This window comes from Pelodiscus sinensis, chromosome 11, assembly GCF_049634645.1.
Source record: "Pelodiscus sinensis isolate JC-2024 chromosome 11, ASM4963464v1, whole genome shotgun sequence".
Taxonomy (NCBI): domain Eukaryota; kingdom Metazoa; phylum Chordata; order Testudines; family Trionychidae; genus Pelodiscus; species Pelodiscus sinensis.
This window is the reverse complement of record NC_134721.1, coordinates 25,690,133-25,708,768: the sequence shown is the minus strand read 5'-3', so window position 1 is coordinate 25,708,768 and position 18,636 is coordinate 25,690,133. Positions and strand designations below refer to the sequence as shown.

The window sequence follows — 18,636 nt, the reverse complement described above, 5'->3', positions numbered from 1 at the left end:
TTGCTGGCTCTAGGAAAGGTGCCATTGAGAAGACAGAGCCAGGCTCTTGGGTGAAGGTTCCTACCCCATTGGGGGCAGGGCAGGGGGCCACATTTGCTGTGCCCTGCCCGAGTCCCCAGGCTGTGTCATTTGGAAGTGGAATGAGCTGTAAGGTCGCCATTTTCTCTTGGCTTTTCCTCATTAGGGGGACAAAGGAGAAGCTGGAGCCCCTGGCAGAGACGTAAGTACCTGTGATTCACCCCTTTCCCCCACCCGCCCTGGATTTACCTCGGTCACTAATTCCCTCCCAGCCTTGGGGTTGGCACAGGGTCTGTCTGTTTGGTGGCTCCACGGGTCACTCTCCCATGTGCTGCCTACGCAGGCACTAAGGCCCCCTCTCTCCAGTTGTCCGTCATGGTGGAGCTTGCACCCTCTGGGTGGCTTCAGTGGCAGAGGCCCCATCTAGCAAACCTGGAGGCAACTGTTGGGTCTCCCAGCTTGCTGCCCAGAAGCAAGCAGGGGAGGTCGGTAGTGATCCGGTGCATCTTCTCTCTCCAGTGCACCAGGGCCTGTTACCCTCTGGCAGAGGAGGGGAGTGCAGGCAGTGCCCTCTGGTCTGTGCTTCCCAGCTCACAGAGGCCTGAGTTTAGAAGCCAGGCTCAGCTGAAAACGGTAGAGGGGGCCCCAACTCTGGCTAATGTGATGCTGGTGGTCTTGGCCTTCGTGACTCCATTGCTTACAGGCCCTAGTGGTTTCTTGGGCTTCAATAAGCATCACTAAAAGATGCTGACCTGCTCTTAGGTGGTACCACCTAGTGCCAGGGGGAGACACATGCCTTCTGCTGGCACCCCAGGGCACTGGCACCCTTTGGCAGTGGCAGGCCTTTCAGCAGGCGTCTGGCTGTCAGACCTGTCTGTAGGCCCGGCCAGCTGGGAGGGGTTGAGGGTGGGGAATTTGGGGGTGATACCAAGTAGTACCCAATGGTGGTGAGTCTGTTCTTTCACAGGGTCAAGAGGGCCCCAAGGGCGAGCGAGGGGATCGTGGTGCGCCAGGCCCCTTGGGACCTCCTGGTGTCCCTGGGCAGGTTGGAATCCCAGGTCAGGTGCGTAACCTCCAGAGTAATACTTCTAACACTAGCTGTATGGCACGGCTCACCGTGCCCACCATTATTCAGGACTGACTCCTCATAGCCTGCCTGGGAGCTGGGGCAGGGAGAGCACCAATGCTGGGTACAGATGGGGGGGTGGAGAGACAGAAAGAAGAGGAAACTGGCCCAAGACCATGGTAAGCTCAGAACCTAGGACTCCTGTCTCCCAGACCCTGCCCTGGCCACTAGTTGGCATGCCCATGGCTGTGTTAGGAATACAGACCTGGCCAAGCCCAGAGCCAAGAGGATCTGGACAGCCGAGCAATGGCTCACTGTGCCAGGGCATGGACACCCTGGATCCCGTTTTGATTCCCTGGGGAAATCCTGTTCCTCTCCAGATCCTAGCTCCTTGCAGGACTTGGGACTGAACTGCTGACCATACAGCCCCTCCGTGTCTTGGAGACAGGCCCTGGGGCAGAAGAAATATCCCAGCTTAACTGGACTCTTCCTCCCAGGGTCAGTGCTCACAGATGCCCCAAGCTGTGTGTGGCCTCTTCTCCTTCCTCTCCCCAGGCCTGGGAGTACCTGTACCCCACCCATTGGCAGTGAAGCTGCTCTCTCCCCTGGCTCGCAGGGTCCAGGGTCTGCTCACATTTCTTCTGTACCTTCCAGGGTGCTCCAGGCCTCACCGGGGCTGCTGGACAAAAGGTGAGTGTTTTCCCCAGCCCCGACCAGGCCACTAGAACTCCGTGGCAAGTTGTGCATTGGCTGAATGATCAGAGAGCAGCATGTCCCGGCAGACCCCACTTGGAGAGGGGCTGGCTTGTTGCCCCAGGCATAGACCTCTGGGCCTTCAAGGGTTAATCCTGTGAATTCACTGAGCTCTGCACCCTGCTGTGCCCAGCTGGTGGGCATGGCTTATGTCCTCTTCTGAGCCTCCTCTTTGGAGGAGCTGGGTGCCAGGAGGCAGGGGCAGATGACAATTTTGCGGGGCCCAGGGCAGCACAATTTCACGGGCCCCCCCCTTTGACACGACACATGTGCGGGGCTTCTTGAAGCGTGGGGCCCAGGGTGGCCGCCCCGCTCGCCCTGCCCTATATCCGCCTCTACCAGGAGGGACTAAAGTGTGTCCTCAGTGGGGCCCACCTGTGAAAGGCAGGGGGTCTCTGAGATGCCATAGGCTCTGCAGTAGGCCATTGGGGGTCCCCAGCTCTGATCTATGTCTGGCCCAGGCTTGGTTCCCGGTGGAAGCTCTCTGAGGCTGGAGAGCCTGGGTTCTGGGCTAGCTGGGGGTAGAGCACTGGGTCATATGTCTGCCCTTCCCCCAGCACCATGGCACTGTTCCTCCCTGGGGCCCTCCCCTAGCTGTCTCACTTCAGCCTGGGGAAGGCGGGGGCTCCTCCAGGTAAGGCAGGGATGAGCTCTCTGCCTGGGCTTTCCCCTCCCATGCAATACTGGGGGGGACCCTGACTCCTCTTGTTCTGGTTCAGGGTGACCGAGGAGAGCCGGGATCCAAAGGAGACCAGGTGAGTACCCAGCACGACTTGGGCAAACCGCCAGCGCTAAGTCCTCCTCCCTGCCCCCCTCCGTGCAGTGCCCCATGGCATCCCCTTTGAACACAGCACCCGGGGCTCGGCGGCCTAACCCTGCCTGTAAACAGACCCTTGCCAGTCGCTGCTACTTGGGAGCAGGAAGAACAGGTCCCTTGTTCTCTGTGATTCTGGGCCTGCCACGTCCACCCCTGCAGCAGGGCGGTGCCCTGCTCCCTTCGTTCTCATTGCCAGGGGAGCCTCTGGCTTGCCCTGGAAGCTGAATGCGTAGCCGATGCTGCAGTGCCAGCCTGACGGAGCTCTGCTGCACTCCCCTCACGCCTGCGGCCACTCTGGAATGCCATGGGGCCTGTTGTAATAACAACGCTTCCCCCACTGATCATTCCAGCAGAAAAATCCACCTGAAGCGCTGGCTGTGCCACAATTCCATGCCCCCTCCTGCGGGGCGTCGCTGAGGTGTTTCTGCGTTAAGACAAATGCCTGCAGCCCAGTGAAAATGGGGGCAGTGTAAAATGGACTTTGATCTCCACATAGCTAACCTAATGGGCAGGGGGCTCCCATGGGCCCCGGGGGGAGACATCACGACTGTGCCTTCCCTCTGGCTAATTCCGTCCTTTGGGTAGATCAGCAAAGTGCTCCCTTCTTGTGTGACACTGCTGCAGAATTAGCAGACTGGCTGCAGCCCGCAGGTCTTGCTGGCTTCCGGGTATGAAGGGTATTGCAAGCGACTGGCCCTGTTACAAAGGCAGTTGTCCAGGGTCTGTGTGTGAGGTACAGTCCCAGGGAGGGCACAGTAGTGACCTGTGAGCAACAGCATCCCACTGACTGGTGAGTGAGATCTCTGCCCCGTCATTCCAGATGATGCAGAATTCTCTCTCCCCCTACTTTCCCCATGTCAGCCCCCCAGTTACTGCTGTGTCCTTCCCTGGGACACTGTCAGTGAGTAGGACTGTGCTAATCTGGTGTTCTGCTTCTTCCCATGGTGCCCAGGGCAGACCAGGGGATCCTGGACTGCGTGGTGAGCCCGGGACAGTCTCGGTAAGTCGCTGTGTGGGGCCAGTCCCACCTGTCTCAGACTGGGAGAGCTATTCACATCCCCAAAATAACCAGGGCATCTGCTGGTGCAGCCAGTTGAGCCCTGGTAGGAGAGGGGCGAGGGTTAAGGCCATGGGGGGTCTCAAGGCTGGCGGTGAAGAGGGTGGAGGTTATGTTTCCGTGATCTTGACTGTGAGGGTGTATGTTCCATTTTATGCCCCATTGTTCTCATTGTCTTTCCCTTCTAGAATGTTGAACGTGCCCTGGAATCCTATGGGATCAAGGTACAAAGCAAAGCAACAGCCAGCTCTGCTCATGGGGTATCTGTAAAGGGGGAGGGGAAACGGGATTTGTGGTGGGACACTCTCCCTGGCCATTGAGAAACCAGCAGGAGTCTGGTCAGGGTAGGTGGGGAACCAGGAGAGACTGAGATATAAGGGGGATGTCAGAGCCCTGGCTAATAGGCCCTTGGGTGGAGGAGACCAGGGCTCAGTGGTTAGACTACTGAGGGGGAAACCAGAGCCATTGAGCGTGTGGTCGAGGATCCTGGCTGATGCACCTGGGGAGGGGTGAGGGATGAAGACATGGAGTCCCCTTGCCACTGGGCTATGTGGTAGTGGGGGGAAGGCCAGAGGCTCTGGCCAGCAGCTCCCTGGAATCCCAGCAGCGCTGCTGCTGGAAGGTTTTTGGCAGTCGTAGGCAATGGCTACAGGATGTTACGAAGGGGTCATTTCCATGTGTGTCGGGTCTGAGTGTGAAGGTCAGACCTACGTTTCTCTGTCCTGCCACTGACCTTCCCGCATTGCCAGTTCTCGCCCAGCAAGTCATGGGTTCCCAGCGTGTCTGTCCGTCTTCGTTGGGGTCCCTTTCTAGTGCCACCAGAGAGTGGGATTTAGAAATGTTTCTGTGGACTATCCCAGTCATCCCTCTGTCAGGGGGCTCAGGGCCTGGCTAGATTAACCCTCCCCCAAAGCAGGATCGGAGACGTCTCTCCTTTGCCCACTTTTGTGATGACTGTCCTCTCTCTCTCTTAGATTTCCTCTCTCAGGGAGATCACTGGAGCCTTTGACGGGAGCACTGACCCATTCCTGCCCTACCCTGACCGCTGGAGAGGCCCAAAGGGCGATAGCGGGGACCCAGGAGAGAGGGGATCTCCAGGCAAAGAGGTGAGGTGGATTCACCAACATGGGCAGGTTCCCCTAGGGCCTCTCTGCTTCCTCTTGGGGGCAAGGGATCCTTCAGCCAGCACCCAAGGAAATAAAGCACTGTCCTTGTTAGCCCAGGCTCAGGGCAACCCCTCAGTGGGCCCCACTCCCTCAGCCTCTTTCCAGGACTCTCTCACACATGGCGCTGGAGTTCCCTGTCTTCAGGACTCAGGACACACTTCACTGGGCTCCTGGAAGGGGTGGGGCCTTGGGCGGAAGGGATGAGGGTGGGGCAGGCCTGGGCAAAATACAGCCCACGGGCCGAATCCAGCCCGCCAAGCCACCAGATCGGGCCCACGGATGCTGCGGGGAGCCCCAGGCAGGCTCCCCGTTTGCCTCAACCCACCCGCATGCTGTTTAGAAATGCAGATGCAGGGCGTTTTTTCGTTAAAAACTGTGAGTCCGGAAGGGAGGGAGGAAGCTTTAGGAACTGCTCCCACCCAGCACAATCCCATTGGCCAGTTTTTGGCCGGAAACCGGCCAATGGTAGCTGCCTGCTTCGATAACAGGTAGCTAAGAAGCACAAGGGGCTAAGGGTGTTAAATATCGGTTAATTTTCTAGTCAAGTAGTCGATGGCATTTCCATCGACTAATCAATAGGCATTTCTGTATTCCTCCTTTGAAATGTACAAGAGCCCCCGGTGGGCTACAGAACTCCGCGTGCAGCCTAGAGCCAGCAGGAAGTGCTGCTGACTCCGGGCTGCACTTGGCATGTCTACTTTGAAATGTACAAGAGTCCCCAAGCAGGGGACTTTTCAAAGCGGAAGCACCTTCATGGAGCCCGGGGTCAGTGGGGGAATTGACTAGTTGTCTAGTCAGCTGACTATCCAATAAGCATTTGTGTATCGGATAGTTGACTAGTCCTTAACATCCTTACAAGGCTCCAGAGCACATGGCTGCAGCCTGTGCAGAGGCAGAGCAGGTAGGGAGGCTGATTTAGGAGGGCTGCCTATCTCCGGCACCCAGTCCCTCCCTTCCCTTTATTTTAGATAGATAAATGTCTATCAGGGATGGTCTAGGCAGTATTTGGTTCTGCCATGAGGGCAGGGGACTGGACTCGATGACCTCTCGAGGTCCCTTCCAGTTCTAGTCTTCTATGATTCCCCAATCCTCTGCCCCCTACTCCACATACCCAAATTCTCTGCCCCCATCCTGTACCCAAATCCCCTCCCAAATCTGGCATCCCACTCCCCTGCCCCAGATCACAGTCCCCTCCTGCCCTAGCTCACAACCCAAATCCCTGCACCCCTTCCTGTACCCCAATTCCCTGCCTTAAGTCACAATCCAACTCCTTGCATCCCAGTCCAGTGTCCCAGGTAACTGCCTCCTTCACCCAGACTCCCTCCCTTACCCCAAGTTCCCTTCTGCATCCATCCTCCATTCCAGACCCCGCTCCTCCTTCATTAATAGCATGGAAGAGTGTGGCCCTTCACCATTTTCCAAATTCTTGGAGTGGCCCCCATCAAAAATCATTGCCCACCCCTGGGCTGGTGGTTAGCCTCCCCAGCCAGCCCTTCAGTGCCTGCAGGGCTTCGGCACCTTTCTCCCCATTGCATCGCCTCACTAGCTGAATTGTGTGTTCCCTGCAGGGTGCGATGGGCTTTCCTGGAGAGAAAGGACCCAAGGGCGACAAAGGAGACCAAGGCCCTGCGGGCCCCCAAGGCCCCACGGGACGAGCTATTGGAGAGCGAGGTCCAGAGGGGCCGCCTGGCCAGGCAGGGGAACCTGGCAAGCCTGGAATCCCTGGTGTGCCAGGCCGAGCAGGGGAGCTCGGAGAGGCTGGCCGACCTGGTGAGAAGGTGAGTGAGACCGGGGAAGAGGGGACAAGAGTTGGAAGGTCAGCAGTGGCCAGCTGTGTATCTGGCCCAGTGTGTGAAGCTGCTAGGGGATGGGATGGGGATGGAGGGGACTTGCCCTGCAGGTTGTAGGGATACCTGCCTGCCATGGCTGTTCTGTCTGGCCCAGCTGGTGCCTGTGTAGGTGGGAGCAGCCCAGGAAATTAGGCGCTTTTTGAGAAGGTTGTGTGGGGAAAGGATCCTCATGGGAGCACTCTGTGATGCACGGTGACCAGACCTCAGCTTCTTGAGGCCCCCGTGTCCCTACCTGCTGGCATTAACCCCAGCTTGGGAGGGGAGGAGGGCCAGACCCAAGCCCCTGAGACTGCTCTGCTCTTTGCTTTTCAGGGTGATCGGGGCGAGAAGGGCGATCGGGGAGAGCCGGTGAGTGAGGCCTGGATCTACCAGGCAGGCAGCCTGCTGCACCTCTACACGCCACACACTCTCCATAGCTGGCAGTTGTACCAGGATCTGAATCTCAATGGGATCAGAGGCAGCTATTGTTGCCCATGCCTGTGCGGGCATTTGAGATTGACAATAGGGGAAAAGGACCCTCTGACTTAGGGGGCTCAGGGTTATTACATCATGGGGGGGGGAGGTGCAGGGACTGTCAGTTGCATGTAGCCTCCAATTGTGGGGCTAGATTCCAAAGAGTAGGGGTGGGGGTGATGTCTCCTGTGCCCCTCCTGCATGTCACCGAGGGTGGCTCCTCATGTAGCCCCACCCTGACATCAGCAAGAATTTGGGTTTGGCAGTGCTGGCACTATACAGTCCAATTGTGAGGGCTGGGATCAGAGACCGCACCCATAGCCCTGAAGGAGAGGTCCAGCACTTCCTGTGGGGCACAGAATGGAAGGTCCCTGGGATCTGAGCCTGAAGTAGGGTGGAGAGAGGTGCATAAAGGACAGTCCCTCACCTCCTACCAGCCCTGCCCCCATGGGGTATTGCTGCAGGGTCAGTGTACATGGGTTGCCTTCTCCTGGTGCTCTGGGTTTGGGGCTGTCTCTGCTCCGAGGGATCGTCTGCACCTTTGACCCACATCCCGTTTGTCTTGTCCCAGGGCAGAGATGGTGTGCAGGGTCCTCCAGGGCCCCCGGGGCCCAAGGTGAGTAAGTCCCCCCTCCCCACCTGGTGGTATTGCCCATGTCTGCTCACTGGGACCAAAAGGCTTTGGGGAGGGGCTGCTGTGGCACATGGAACTCTTGACTTGTTGGGCTAGGGACCAACTGCAAGGGATCCAAGTCCCCTGCTCCTTGGGCTGACGGGCGGGAGAGGCAGGAAGGTCATGTGCTGAGCTGATGGGCAAGGAAGTGCCCCATACTTCCCCCTGTCTCCCAGCTCTGGGAGATGCTTGGCTCCAGACAGCCTGGTCTTCACTGTTTGGCCAGGGCTGATGAAGAGCCAGCATGAACACAGGGCAGATCCTGTACACCCCCCAAATCCCTCAGCACGTGGCCCTATGAGTCCCTTTTGCCCTGTGCTCTCATGGGATCCTGCTCTGCAGGCAGTTCACACACAGGCAGTGGGAAGCCATAGCAGGCAATGGCCAGGTGACTAAAACCTCTCAGGATAGCAGGTGCCTCACCATTGTGCAGCCCCAGCTGAACCAGGACACAGCAGCGGGGGCAAATTGCCCTAGCACCTGTCCTTTTAGCTAGCAGGTGCCATGAGAAGACCCTGAGGCCTGGCAGGGCTATTCCACCCTCATCCCTGTCGAATGGGATCAGTGCAGCTCTGCATGTCTCAGGAGAGGTCCCTGCCACCACCAACATGCAGCTCTAGACTCCGGGTGTCACCCCGAAAGGGACCTTCTGGACCCAGCTCCATTAGATCTGGTACAGAACAGAGCAGGTGTGAGCCCTGCTGCTCCACCACATCAGCCAGCCACTCTGTGCCCAGGGCTGCAAGAGGCTGGGCAGGTTCTTCCACAGCTGTTCATTATGGGGTTTCCACTGAAGCAGCTGGGTTTGCCCCAGGGCAAGAGGGACCCATCCGTCAGATCTGGTCTGGCAGTTCCAGGGGATGAACAGGTATCTGAGCCAAAGCGCACGCGTGTGTGTGCGTGCGTGTGTGTGTGTGTGTGTGTGTGTGTGTGTGCGCACACGCATGCACAGAGTAGGGCCGGGGAAGGCATTGATGCCCTGTAGGAAACCAGATTCCCCTGATGAGTTCCCAGGGCCATTGGCAGCAGGACAGCTGGCCCTAGGCTGGTGCCTCTCTCACTGTGCTCTTGTGTCTCCAGGCAGATGTTGTGGAAGGAAGCCTCTCGGGTTTTCCGGGGGAGCGTGGACCCCCAGGATCCAAGGGAGCCAAGGTGAGTGCCAAGGAGGGGAGAGGAGCCCTGTCTGTTCCCCATGTCTCAGTCAGAGTATAAGGCCCAAAGAGACCACGAGAGCATAGTCTGCCACTAACGCCACCCAGCACTGCTCACTGAACCCATCTCACCAGGTCTCCCGGGGAGCTGCAGGAAATGGTGCTGATAACTTTCCTCTCCCTGAGTTTGGCCCAGTGCCCCAGCGTGGTGCTAGGTCCCGGAGGTGCTGTGCTGCTACACTTGCTGCATTTCACACGGGATGTGTGAGAGCCTTTGAGATCACCAAAGAGCTAATGGCACTCGCTGCACAAGCATGGTGTGAACCCTTGTGTCCTGGCCAGACTCTCACGTGGAACAGGATGTGCCTAGATTCCTCCTGTACGTCCAGCGGGCTCAGAGATTCTCCTTCATAGACTCTTTTAATGTGTGGTGTGATATTCAGCAGCCCCCACACCAGAAGTGGCTGCATTTCAGTGGTGGGTGAAATGATTCCTGTTGTGTAGTGTTATAGCAATCAGCCTCTAAGCCAGCAATGGGCAACCCAAGGGAGCGAGTGGGCTGCATGAGTGGCCCTCCTTTGTCTCAGTGGGCAGCAAGAGTTTCATAACCAAGACAGTCTCCCAGGGCAGGGTAGTTTTGCTAACTGCGCTCGCATGCCTACAGTTTGCAGGGTGTGCCGACAACTGTAGCAGTGCTTTGACTGAAGGCAGAGGGAGCACACGGCTTTTATAGTCAGTGTTGTGTGCAATCAGCACACGCCTCACTTCACTTGCCCTTGATTTACATGCATGTCAGTTTAGCAACATCAGTAGGAAAAAAACCGACATGGACAGAAACCAGCAGAATCTGGTGATTCTGTACGTGGACAACAGTAAATAAAATGGCTCTTGGGCCACACGTAGATCCCCGATAGCCTGCAAGTGGCCACTGCTGCTTTAAGCTTTTTATTTCCCAAGCCAGAGTTTGCCTTCAGCCCAGCTTGGAAACTGACACTGGTACTGTGAGCTCAGCCCGCTCTGGTGATAGCACATTGATTGTTGTAGCAACAATGATTTCAAGGGGGGAAAAACAGGAAAGCTGAAATGGGGCAAAGTGAATGAACAGTGCTGGGTCCTGCCATGAGGGCAGGGCACTGGACTCAATGACCTCTCAAGGTCCCTTCCAGTTCTAGTTTTCTTTGATTCTATGAAACACAAAGTGGGAGCAGGGGTGGAGCTTGGAGCAGAGGCAGCAATGATACCTGCTTGGATTGGGTAAGGTGGTAGCAGCTGCCACTCATGAGAGGTGTAGTGGTCTAGCCAGGACTCCTGGGTTCTCTTCCCTGCTCTAGGAGAGAGTGGTTCCCAATGGTTAGAGGAGGGTGACTGGCTGGCTGTGGTTTGAGCCAGAGCTTTCTGACACTAACTTTCATTTTCTTCTCCCTCTTGTGCAGGGAGAGTCAGGTGTGGATGGCGAGAGAGGACCCAAAGGAGATAAGGTCTGGGTGTAGTAAGTCTTCTGCCACCTGCACTTCAGCAGCTTCCCCTCTGACTCTGTCTCGCTCACATGGGGGGATCTCTTCTGCCTGGGGCACTTGACTCTGTCTTCGATCCCTCAGCCTCTCTCTCGCTGTCCTTCTGTCTGGCTGCACCACTGCTCAGCTGGCCAGTGCCCATGTCTTTGGGGCTGTCCCGCCTGTGTTGGACTCCTGGCTCCAGAGCCCTGCCCAGGCATCCCCCTCATAACCCATTGGAATGGTTTGTTCCTGGCGATGGCAGCTGCTCAGGCGAAGGTCTGAGTGGTCCATGGACAGAGAGCTTGCATCTCCCGAATGGGGCCCTCCAGGGCAAGTGTGAAGCTTGTCAGCAGGTGATGGTGTGCAGGGGGCACAGGGGTGAACTTGCAGGGCCACTGCCTGTTCGGCCTGTAAACAGGAGACCTCGGCTTCAGGGCTGTCAAGCCAGTAGCCTCCACTCACAACCACTCCGGATATATTCTTTCCAAAAGAAGGAACAGTCGACATTATACCGCAGGTCCTACATATAAACAAAGCCGCACGTGAGTGCACTTGCTCCCTGTGCTGTACTACGGCATGAGCCCTGCTCCCTGCGCTGCCCTGAGAGCCAGTTCCCCTGCTTATTTCCAGTAAACACCCACGGCTGTGCTGAGCTGAGACCTCATGTTCCCCATGTGAGGTCTCCCTCCCAAAAGAGTTGGGCAGCCCCAGGGGGATGCAGGGAATCTGGCTTCCCCTCACGGAACATAGAGGCTCCTAGTATCCTAGCAGGTGAGCCTCTTCCTGCCTGGGCACGGGCAGGGAGAGGACCTCAGAAGGGGATGGGTCACGCTGATGTCTTGCTGGCAGGGTGGGGGTGGGTCACGCTGATGTCCTGCTGTTTTGTGTGACGTGCTGCGTGTCCCAACTGCAGGGTGAGGCTGGACAGAAGGGGGAGAGAGGAGAAGCTGGTGAGAAAGGCAGAGATGGCAGCCCGGTAAGTACTGCTGGTGGGACCAAAGCCTCTGGAACCGCAGCCGTGTGTGGTTGGGACTGAGGTTCCTTGGCAGAGCTGCAGAGGGAACTGACCCAGGGGGCTGGGATGGGTTAGGGAGCTGGGGGCTGAGGCTGAGCTAGTATGGGGGGCTGGGGCACATTGGCAGAGCTGAGGGAGGGGGCTGGGCTGTTCCAGGGGGCTGCAACGCATTGGCAGAGCTGAGAGGGGGGCAAGGCTGGGCTAGCACAGTGGGTGGGGGGATTATTGTGCATTGGCAGGGCTGAGGGTGAGGTGCTCAAGTGAGGTGCTTTAGTGCTTTGAAAGAGCCACTAACCCCTCAGTGCCTGTCTTACGGTCTCTCCCGTGCCTTGTGTGCTTTAGGGCCTCCCAGGTGAAAGAGGCCTTGCTGGGCCAGAAGGCAAACCGGTGAGTCATGGGAAGCATCAGCCTCTGACGAGGGGGTGTGGGAAGGGAGAGCTCGGGAATGGGGTGGTGGGAGGAGTGCGAGAGGCTGGCTGGGAGGCAGCTTGCAGAGAGGTGAGCTGCTCATGTGGGGTTTCCCAGGAGCCAGAGTCCCTGTGTGTCGTGGGGTTCAGTTCAGGGCAACACTTCCCAGCTACAGAGACAGGGCAGCTCCAGGAGCCAGGCCAGCCCCCCAGTACTCCGCCTGTTCCCCAGTAATGCTGCCTGTTCCCCGGGACCACAGCAGGGCCCTCTAGAAGTCTCTGGACTGGCAGGGGTTTGGGATGCTGAGGAGGGATCCCCGAGGCAATCTCTGGCCTTTGTACAGGTGGGTGGGTTAGCACAGGATGCGATCCAGACCGGGAGGAGAGATTTGGGCTCAGCATACGACCATGAGCCCCCAAACCAGAAGCCTTTGTTCTGTCTGTCGTGCTGTATTTTTGTGCTCTCGGGAGAGGTGGGAACGGGTGTCCCGTGCTGACTCATCGAGCTGGGAGACAGCCCCCGTTTATTTCTGGGAACACGTCCACCTGTGCTAACCAGCGGGGAACACTCTCTGTGCAGCAAATCCTGCCGCACAAGGTGCCAGCGTCCCTGTTCCAGCCCCTTTGCGCCCCTGTGAGCAGCATTCCCCATGGCGACATTGTGCTGCCAGCTCATGTGCTGTCATTTTGTGTCCTTCCTTTCCATCCAGGGCCCGCAGGGCTTTAGAGGGCCTCCCGGCCCGGCTGTAAGTAACCTCCATGGTAGGCCTTGGTTCTGGGCCCCGGTTGAGGTTGGCTTCCCCAGCTCTCTGTCTATCCTGTGCAGCAGCTCTGTCTTGGCATCACGTTGTGTGGGAGGCCCGGCCCAAACTGGGGCTGCTTCAGGGGCTGCTGGGGTTTCGTTAATTCTCCGGCTTTGAATTGCCTCTTTGCAGGGTATGCCAGGCTTTCCCGGAGTTCTAGGCCGACCGGTAGGTGATTGCCTTCCCCTCCTCTCTTGCGCCTCTCCTGCATGTAGCAAGTACATCTTTCTCCTGCGGAGTCTGGGGCCTTTCTGCTTGCAGGAGCAGTCTGCATTGTAAACTTTCACAGGGAGGCAAAGATCGTGCATCTGGAGGTTAGAGCAGGCACTGGGATTCCAGAGATCTGGGTCTCTAGTCCCAATTCTGACTCACAACTTTGAGCAAGTCACGCATGCTTTCCTGGCCTCAGTTTCCCCCTCTGTAAAATGGGGCTAATAACTCAGAGGCACCTCACAGGTATAAAGCACTCAGAGACCTTGCATACTGGTGCTAGAGCAGGGCCTGGAATGACTGACTGTGTAGTGCACAGCTGCTTAAGAAGTGCCAATGGCGCAGAAAGCGAGAAGGTTAAAATCCTGTGTCCATCTGCCTGGCCCTGTTGTAAATCCCCCCGAAGCAGGCTGGGGTTGCACTGATCCCTATATTGTCCCACATATGGTGTGACATGCACAATAGAGGGTGGAGAATGTGGGTGCAACCCTGGTGCCCGCTGAGTGCAACTTCCCTCCCTCTGCAGGGCTGTGAGAGAGCTATGCCACAGCGGCAGGGGCATTTCACATGAAGCTAGCTCAGTCCAACCCTTTGCCAAGTGTATGATCCAGCCAAAACTCAGTTAAACCCAGAAGCCAGTCAGCTCATCTGGCCTCTGCAGTGGCAAAAGGCGATCAGTCTTCGATAGCCCCATCCAGTACTGACAGTCTCTTTCCTTTCCTGCAGGGCAACCAGGGAGATCCAGGGCCCCCAGGCCCAGCTGTAAGTAACTCCTGCCTTCTGTACCTTCTGTTACATATAGCCATATGCACATCAGCTGCATCTCTGCTGGCACAGGGGAATCTGCCAGTGCCTGAACCCCAACATTCACAGTAGTGTCCAGATGGGCTCAGGAGGCTGAAACCTGCGTGCATGAGGTTTTGGTCCAGCACAGAGCTAATAGTGGGAACAGGGAGCAGAAAACAGGATCCCAGTGACATCCACTGGAGCTGCCAAAGGCACACAAAGCATTTCTGTTCAGCATCTACCTCCCTGCCAGCCCTCCCCACGGGGCCTGCAAGAGATGATGCCTGCAGGGCTGGAGGCCCAGCTCTCTGTGGGTATGTCTACACTAGAAAGTTAGTTCGAACTAATGGACGTTAGTTCGAACTAACTTTCCTATGCGCTACACTAGCGCTTCGCTAGTTCGAATTTGAATCGAACTAGCGGAGCGCTTAGTTCGAACTAGGTAAACCTCATTTTACGAGGACTAACGCCTAGTTCGAACTAGCTAGTTCGAACTAAGGGCTGTGTAGCCCTTTAGTTCGAACTAGTGGGAGGCTAGCCCTCCCCAGGTTTCCCTGGTGGCCACTCTGGCCAACACCAGGGAAACTCTATGCCCCCCTCCCGGCCCCGGACCCCTTAAAGGGGCACGGGCTGGCTACGGTGCCCGTGCCAGGTGCAAGCCTGCCAGCACCCAGCTAGCAGACCCTGCACCTGGCACGGCACAGAGCCACCCACCCGATGCCCCCCAGCCCACCCCCTCTTCCCGGGACCAGGCTGGCGGCTCCCGGGAGCTTGCCCTGGACTGCAAGAGGCGGGCACCTTCCTGGGCTAGTGCGGACATCGTGGACCTCGTCCACGATCTCCGCACTAGGCACAGGAAAGTGGCCGTCTAGGGCAGGAGAGCTGCCAGCCTGGCCACCCAGGACCAGGTGTGCATGAAAATCAAGGGGGTCCACTGAGACCCCCGACACTGAGCCCTGAGCTTACAATGGCCGTCCTGGGTCAGACCAAAGGTCCATCTAGCCCAGTAGCCTGTCTGCCAACAGCGGCCAACCCTAGGGACCCTGGAGGGGATGGACCGAAGACAGTGACCAAGCCATTTGTCTCGTGCCATCCCTCTCCAGCCTTCCACAAACTTTGGGCAGGGACACCACTCCTACCCTCTGGCTAATAGGACTCCATGGACCCAACCTCCATCACTTGATCTCACTTCCCTTTAAACTCTGTTCTAGTTGTAGCCTTCACAGCCTCCTGCAGCAAGGAGTTCCACAGGTTAACTATTTGCTTTGTCAACAACAACTTTCTCTTACTAGTTTCAAGCCTGCTACCCATTCCTTTCCTTTGGTGTCCTCTAGTCCTTCTTTATGGGAACTCAGGAAGAACTTTTCTGAATGCACCCTCTCCACCCAACCCCTGCTTTTAGAGACCTCTATCCTGTCCCCCCTCCGTCTCCTCTTTTCTAAGCTGAACAGTCCCAGTCTCTGTAGCCTCTCTTCATCTGGGACCTGTTCCCAACCCCTGATCATGTTAGTTGCCCTCCCCTCTCCCAGCCTTTCTCTTCCCCTCTCCCACCTCCTTTTCCCAGTCTCCCCCAGTTTTGTTCAATAAAGACAGAGTCAATGTTGGAAGAAACGTTATCTTTATTTTGTACATCAATAAGAAGGGGGGCTAGGGAAGGGTAAGTGGAAGGAGGTGAGGGAGGAATGGGGTACGAGCCCCCGATGGGGAGGACTGGGCTGGCTCTGCAGGCTTCTGGGGGTGGAAGCTCTCCTGCAGCCCCCCAATTGCCCCCTCTCCCCAGATGGCAGCCTGCGGCAAGTGCAGCCGGGCTGATGGCCGAGTGGTGTGATGTGCCCAGTGTGGGCACTCAGGGCACTCCAAGCCAGAACTTCTTTGCAAGCGGGGCACCCCTTAGAACTGTGTGTCCGGGGTGGGGGTCGGGACCCTTTAAGCGCAGCCCTCGGCTAGCCTGAGACAGCATCTCCATGCTCTAAGTCCTCCTTTTATGCCCTGCCGGCACTGCTTCCGGCCATCCTTAAGCCCTGTTCAGAGTCCACTCAATGTGGACTTACTAGTTCGAACTAGCAAAACGCTAGTTCGAACTAGTTTTTAGTTCTAGATGCGTTAGTTCGAACTAGCTTAGTTCGAATTAACTAATTCGAACTAAGTTAGTTCGAACTAGCGCTGTAGTGTAGACGTACCCTGTGTTATTAGCAGGGCCTGGGGGATGCGGACGTCGGGTGGTAACAGATGTGTGTACGGCAGATCCCAAGGCAGCAAACCAAACAAGAAACACGTCTGCGCTGTCTGTGCTGGGCCCCACAACTGACTCGGAGGCACTACTGGGCTCTAGTTGTACCTGGGGATACCAGCCTCTCTCTTCCTTGCAGGGGCTTGCTGGACCACCAGGCGCTCAGGGCCCATCGGGAATAAAGGTAAGTCCCAGACAGCAGCTTCTTCCAACCCACTGGAGGCTGGACCTCGGACCGGGGGAAGCTGGGTTCCTGCTGTCTGTGCTAGGCTTAGGGACTCCAGAGGGCTGTGTTAGCTGAAGGAAGCACTGTAGATCAATGAATAGTACGAACCTGCAGGCATGGCCCATCTGCCCACCGGGGAAGGCCTCCAGATCCATGCAGAGTATGTGGGCTGAGGGAGGGCCAGGCATGAGGCATGGGAGATCTGGCTCAGGCCTGGTTGGCGCTCCTTGGTCTCTCACCAGCTCTGTGTCCTGGCCCCTGTCCTGCAGGAACAATCCTTGGCTAACAATCCCAAGAGGCCCATGAGCATCTGCTGTGCTCAGTCCTTGTAGAAGCTGGTATGGGGGAATCCTGTCTGTGCTGCAGTCTTGTGTAAGCTTCTGCCATCACAGTGAGGCAGATAATGTCTGGAGAGGCTGCTGTGAGGCCTCGTGGGCTGGATCTGGGATTGTTGTCCCTGCTGGGCGGGGTTTATAACAGCCTCTCTTATTGCAGGGAGACCCAGGTGAGCCTGGCTCCAGCATTCGGGTGAGTAGCTCTGCCAGGCCCTGCTCTCCATGCCCTGTGCCCATGCAGGTCGGCTCTGGCTTGCTCTCAGCTGCTTCTAGAACCTTACTCAGTGCATATACACCTGCCCTAGAGCGGGTGCTGGGCCCTTTGCTTAGGAGAGAGCTGGTGTGTCCTGATTCTGTGACAGGCCAAGGCCTGGGCACGCTGCAGAGTGACTCTGCCTAGGGGGAGATGTTGTTAGTGGGGGGATCCACTCTGCCTTTAGGAGAGACTTCCCCTGCCCTCTAACATGCCTCTTTGTTCTGTTGCAGGGCTTGCCCGGACCTCAGGGGAATGTCGGCCTCCCTGGACCCTCAGGTCCTCCCGGCCTCGTGGTAGGTAGCTAGTGTGGTTCTCGCTGATCTGGGTGTGGTCAGGGAGTGGCATTTGAATGGTTTCTGTACTGCTGTCCAGGGTGGGAGATTGTCGGTTCCACCTCCATTGTCTTTGATTCCTGGCTGTTTGTCTTCCATCAGGGACCACAGGGCGCCCCGGGATTGCCAGGACAAGTGGTAAGCATTACTTGTGACCCGTGTCCCAATACCCCTTTGCTCCCATGGGGGTATGAATTGCCTTTCCCAACTGGCCAGCACCCTACTGCTGGCATCTCTTCTCTTGGCAACCTTTACCTTTGTGCATGAGTCCATTTGGCAAAGCTGGGCCTTCCGTGGCTGAGAGGCAAGATCCAGGTGACCCATTGCACAGCTGATGCTCTTGTTCCACTTTGCCGAGGCCTGGAAGCTGTGGGCAGAGTCTGATGGAGAGGCTAGCTGTGGAGTGGATTGTTAGCCGTGCTGTATGTTTCCCCCACCTCTGATAATTCCAGCTACTCCTTTCCTGTTTTCTAGGGCGAGACGGGGAAGCCTGGTGTGCCGGGGAGAGATGGAGTGCCAGGGACGCAGGGAGAACCTGGGCTGCCTGGAAAAATTGTAAGTCCCACCCAGGTGTTAGCTGGGCACGTGCCTCTGCTACAGTGAGCTCCAGCGGGAAGGGGAATTTCAGCATTCCCCAGATACTTGGGTGACCCAGGAGCTGGAAATGCCACGATCCTGCTGCACTGAGCCTCTCTGTGTCCCTGTGTTTCTGCCACTGGAGACCATGTGGATCAGGAGGAGTTCTGCATCTCTCTGTGAAGCTGCCTGCCCCTGTGACTCTAGCCCAGGTGGGATGACACAGGAGATCTCCACCAAATATAGGTTCCAGGGGATGCAGCGCCTCTGATTTAAAATTAGCACTGAGCGCTTGGCTTTGAGTTCTGTGTGGCTTAGATTTTCCGTAGCAGCATGCTATGTAGAAGAGTACGTTGAATTCAACCAATGGGAGTGTGGTATGCAAACAAACTAAGGGTCTGTCTACACTACAAAGTTAATTTGAACTAACAGCCGTTAGTTCGAATTAACTTTGATAGGCGCTACACATGCAAACCGCTAGTTCGAACTTAATTCGAACTAGCGGTGCACTTAATTCGAACTAGGTAAACCTCATTCCACGAGGACTAACGCCTAGTTCGAATTAAGGGCTGTGTAGCCACTTAATTCGAACTAATGGGAGGCTAGCCCACCCCAGCTTTCCCTGTTGACCACTCTGGGCACCACCAGGGAAACTCGTCTGCCCCCCTCCCGGCCCCGGAGCCCTTAAAGGGGCACGGGCTGGCTACGGTGCCCGTGCCAGGTGCAAGCCTGCCAGCACCCAGCCAGCAGACCCTGCACCTGGCACGGCTCGAGCCGGCCACCTGCTGCCACCCAGCCCTCCCCCTCTTCCCGGGACCAGGCTGGCGGCTCCCGGGAGCCTGCCTGGGTCCGCAAGAGGCGGGCGCCCGCCTGGTCTAGTGCAGACATCATGGACCTCATCCACGACCTCCGCACTAGGCACAGGCAAGTGGCCGTCTAGGGCAGGATAGCTGCCAGCCT

General features: G+C 57.2%; 1 protein-coding gene across 3 annotated transcripts in view; it reads left to right on the top strand.

Moving 5' to 3' along the window:
- Positions 1-18,636, top strand: part of COL7A1 (collagen type VII alpha 1 chain) — a 119,398-nt gene that overhangs the window by 62,777 nt on the left and 37,985 nt on the right. For 2 of the 3 annotated variants that reach the window (XM_075938832.1, XM_075938830.1), the window contains exons 67-87: positions 185-220; positions 986-1,081; positions 1,739-1,774; positions 2,557-2,592; positions 3,607-3,654; positions 3,900-3,935; positions 4,686-4,817; positions 6,446-6,655; positions 7,040-7,075; positions 7,752-7,796; positions 8,934-9,005; positions 10,438-10,482; positions 11,414-11,476; positions 11,858-11,902; positions 12,633-12,668; positions 13,662-13,697; positions 16,091-16,135; positions 16,673-16,705; positions 16,999-17,061; positions 17,203-17,238; positions 17,575-17,655. In XM_075938832.1, the coding sequence (XP_075794947.1) occupies positions 185-220; positions 986-1,081; positions 1,739-1,774; positions 2,557-2,592; positions 3,607-3,654; positions 3,900-3,935; positions 4,686-4,817; positions 6,446-6,655; positions 7,040-7,075; positions 7,752-7,796; positions 8,934-9,005; positions 10,438-10,482; positions 11,414-11,476; positions 11,858-11,902; positions 12,633-12,668; positions 13,662-13,697; positions 16,091-16,135; positions 16,673-16,705; positions 16,999-17,061; positions 17,203-17,238; positions 17,575-17,655 (1,266 nt within the window). Of the gene's footprint in view, positions 1-184; positions 221-985; positions 1,082-1,738; positions 1,775-2,556; positions 2,593-3,606; positions 3,655-3,899; positions 3,936-4,685; positions 4,818-6,445; positions 6,656-7,039; positions 7,076-7,751; positions 7,797-8,933; positions 9,006-10,437; positions 10,483-11,413; positions 11,477-11,857; positions 11,903-12,632; positions 12,669-12,857; positions 12,894-13,661; positions 13,698-16,090; positions 16,136-16,672; positions 16,706-16,998; positions 17,062-17,202; positions 17,239-17,574; positions 17,656-18,636 lie in introns of all 3 variants that reach the window. The other variant, XM_075938831.1, reaches the window with a different exon arrangement.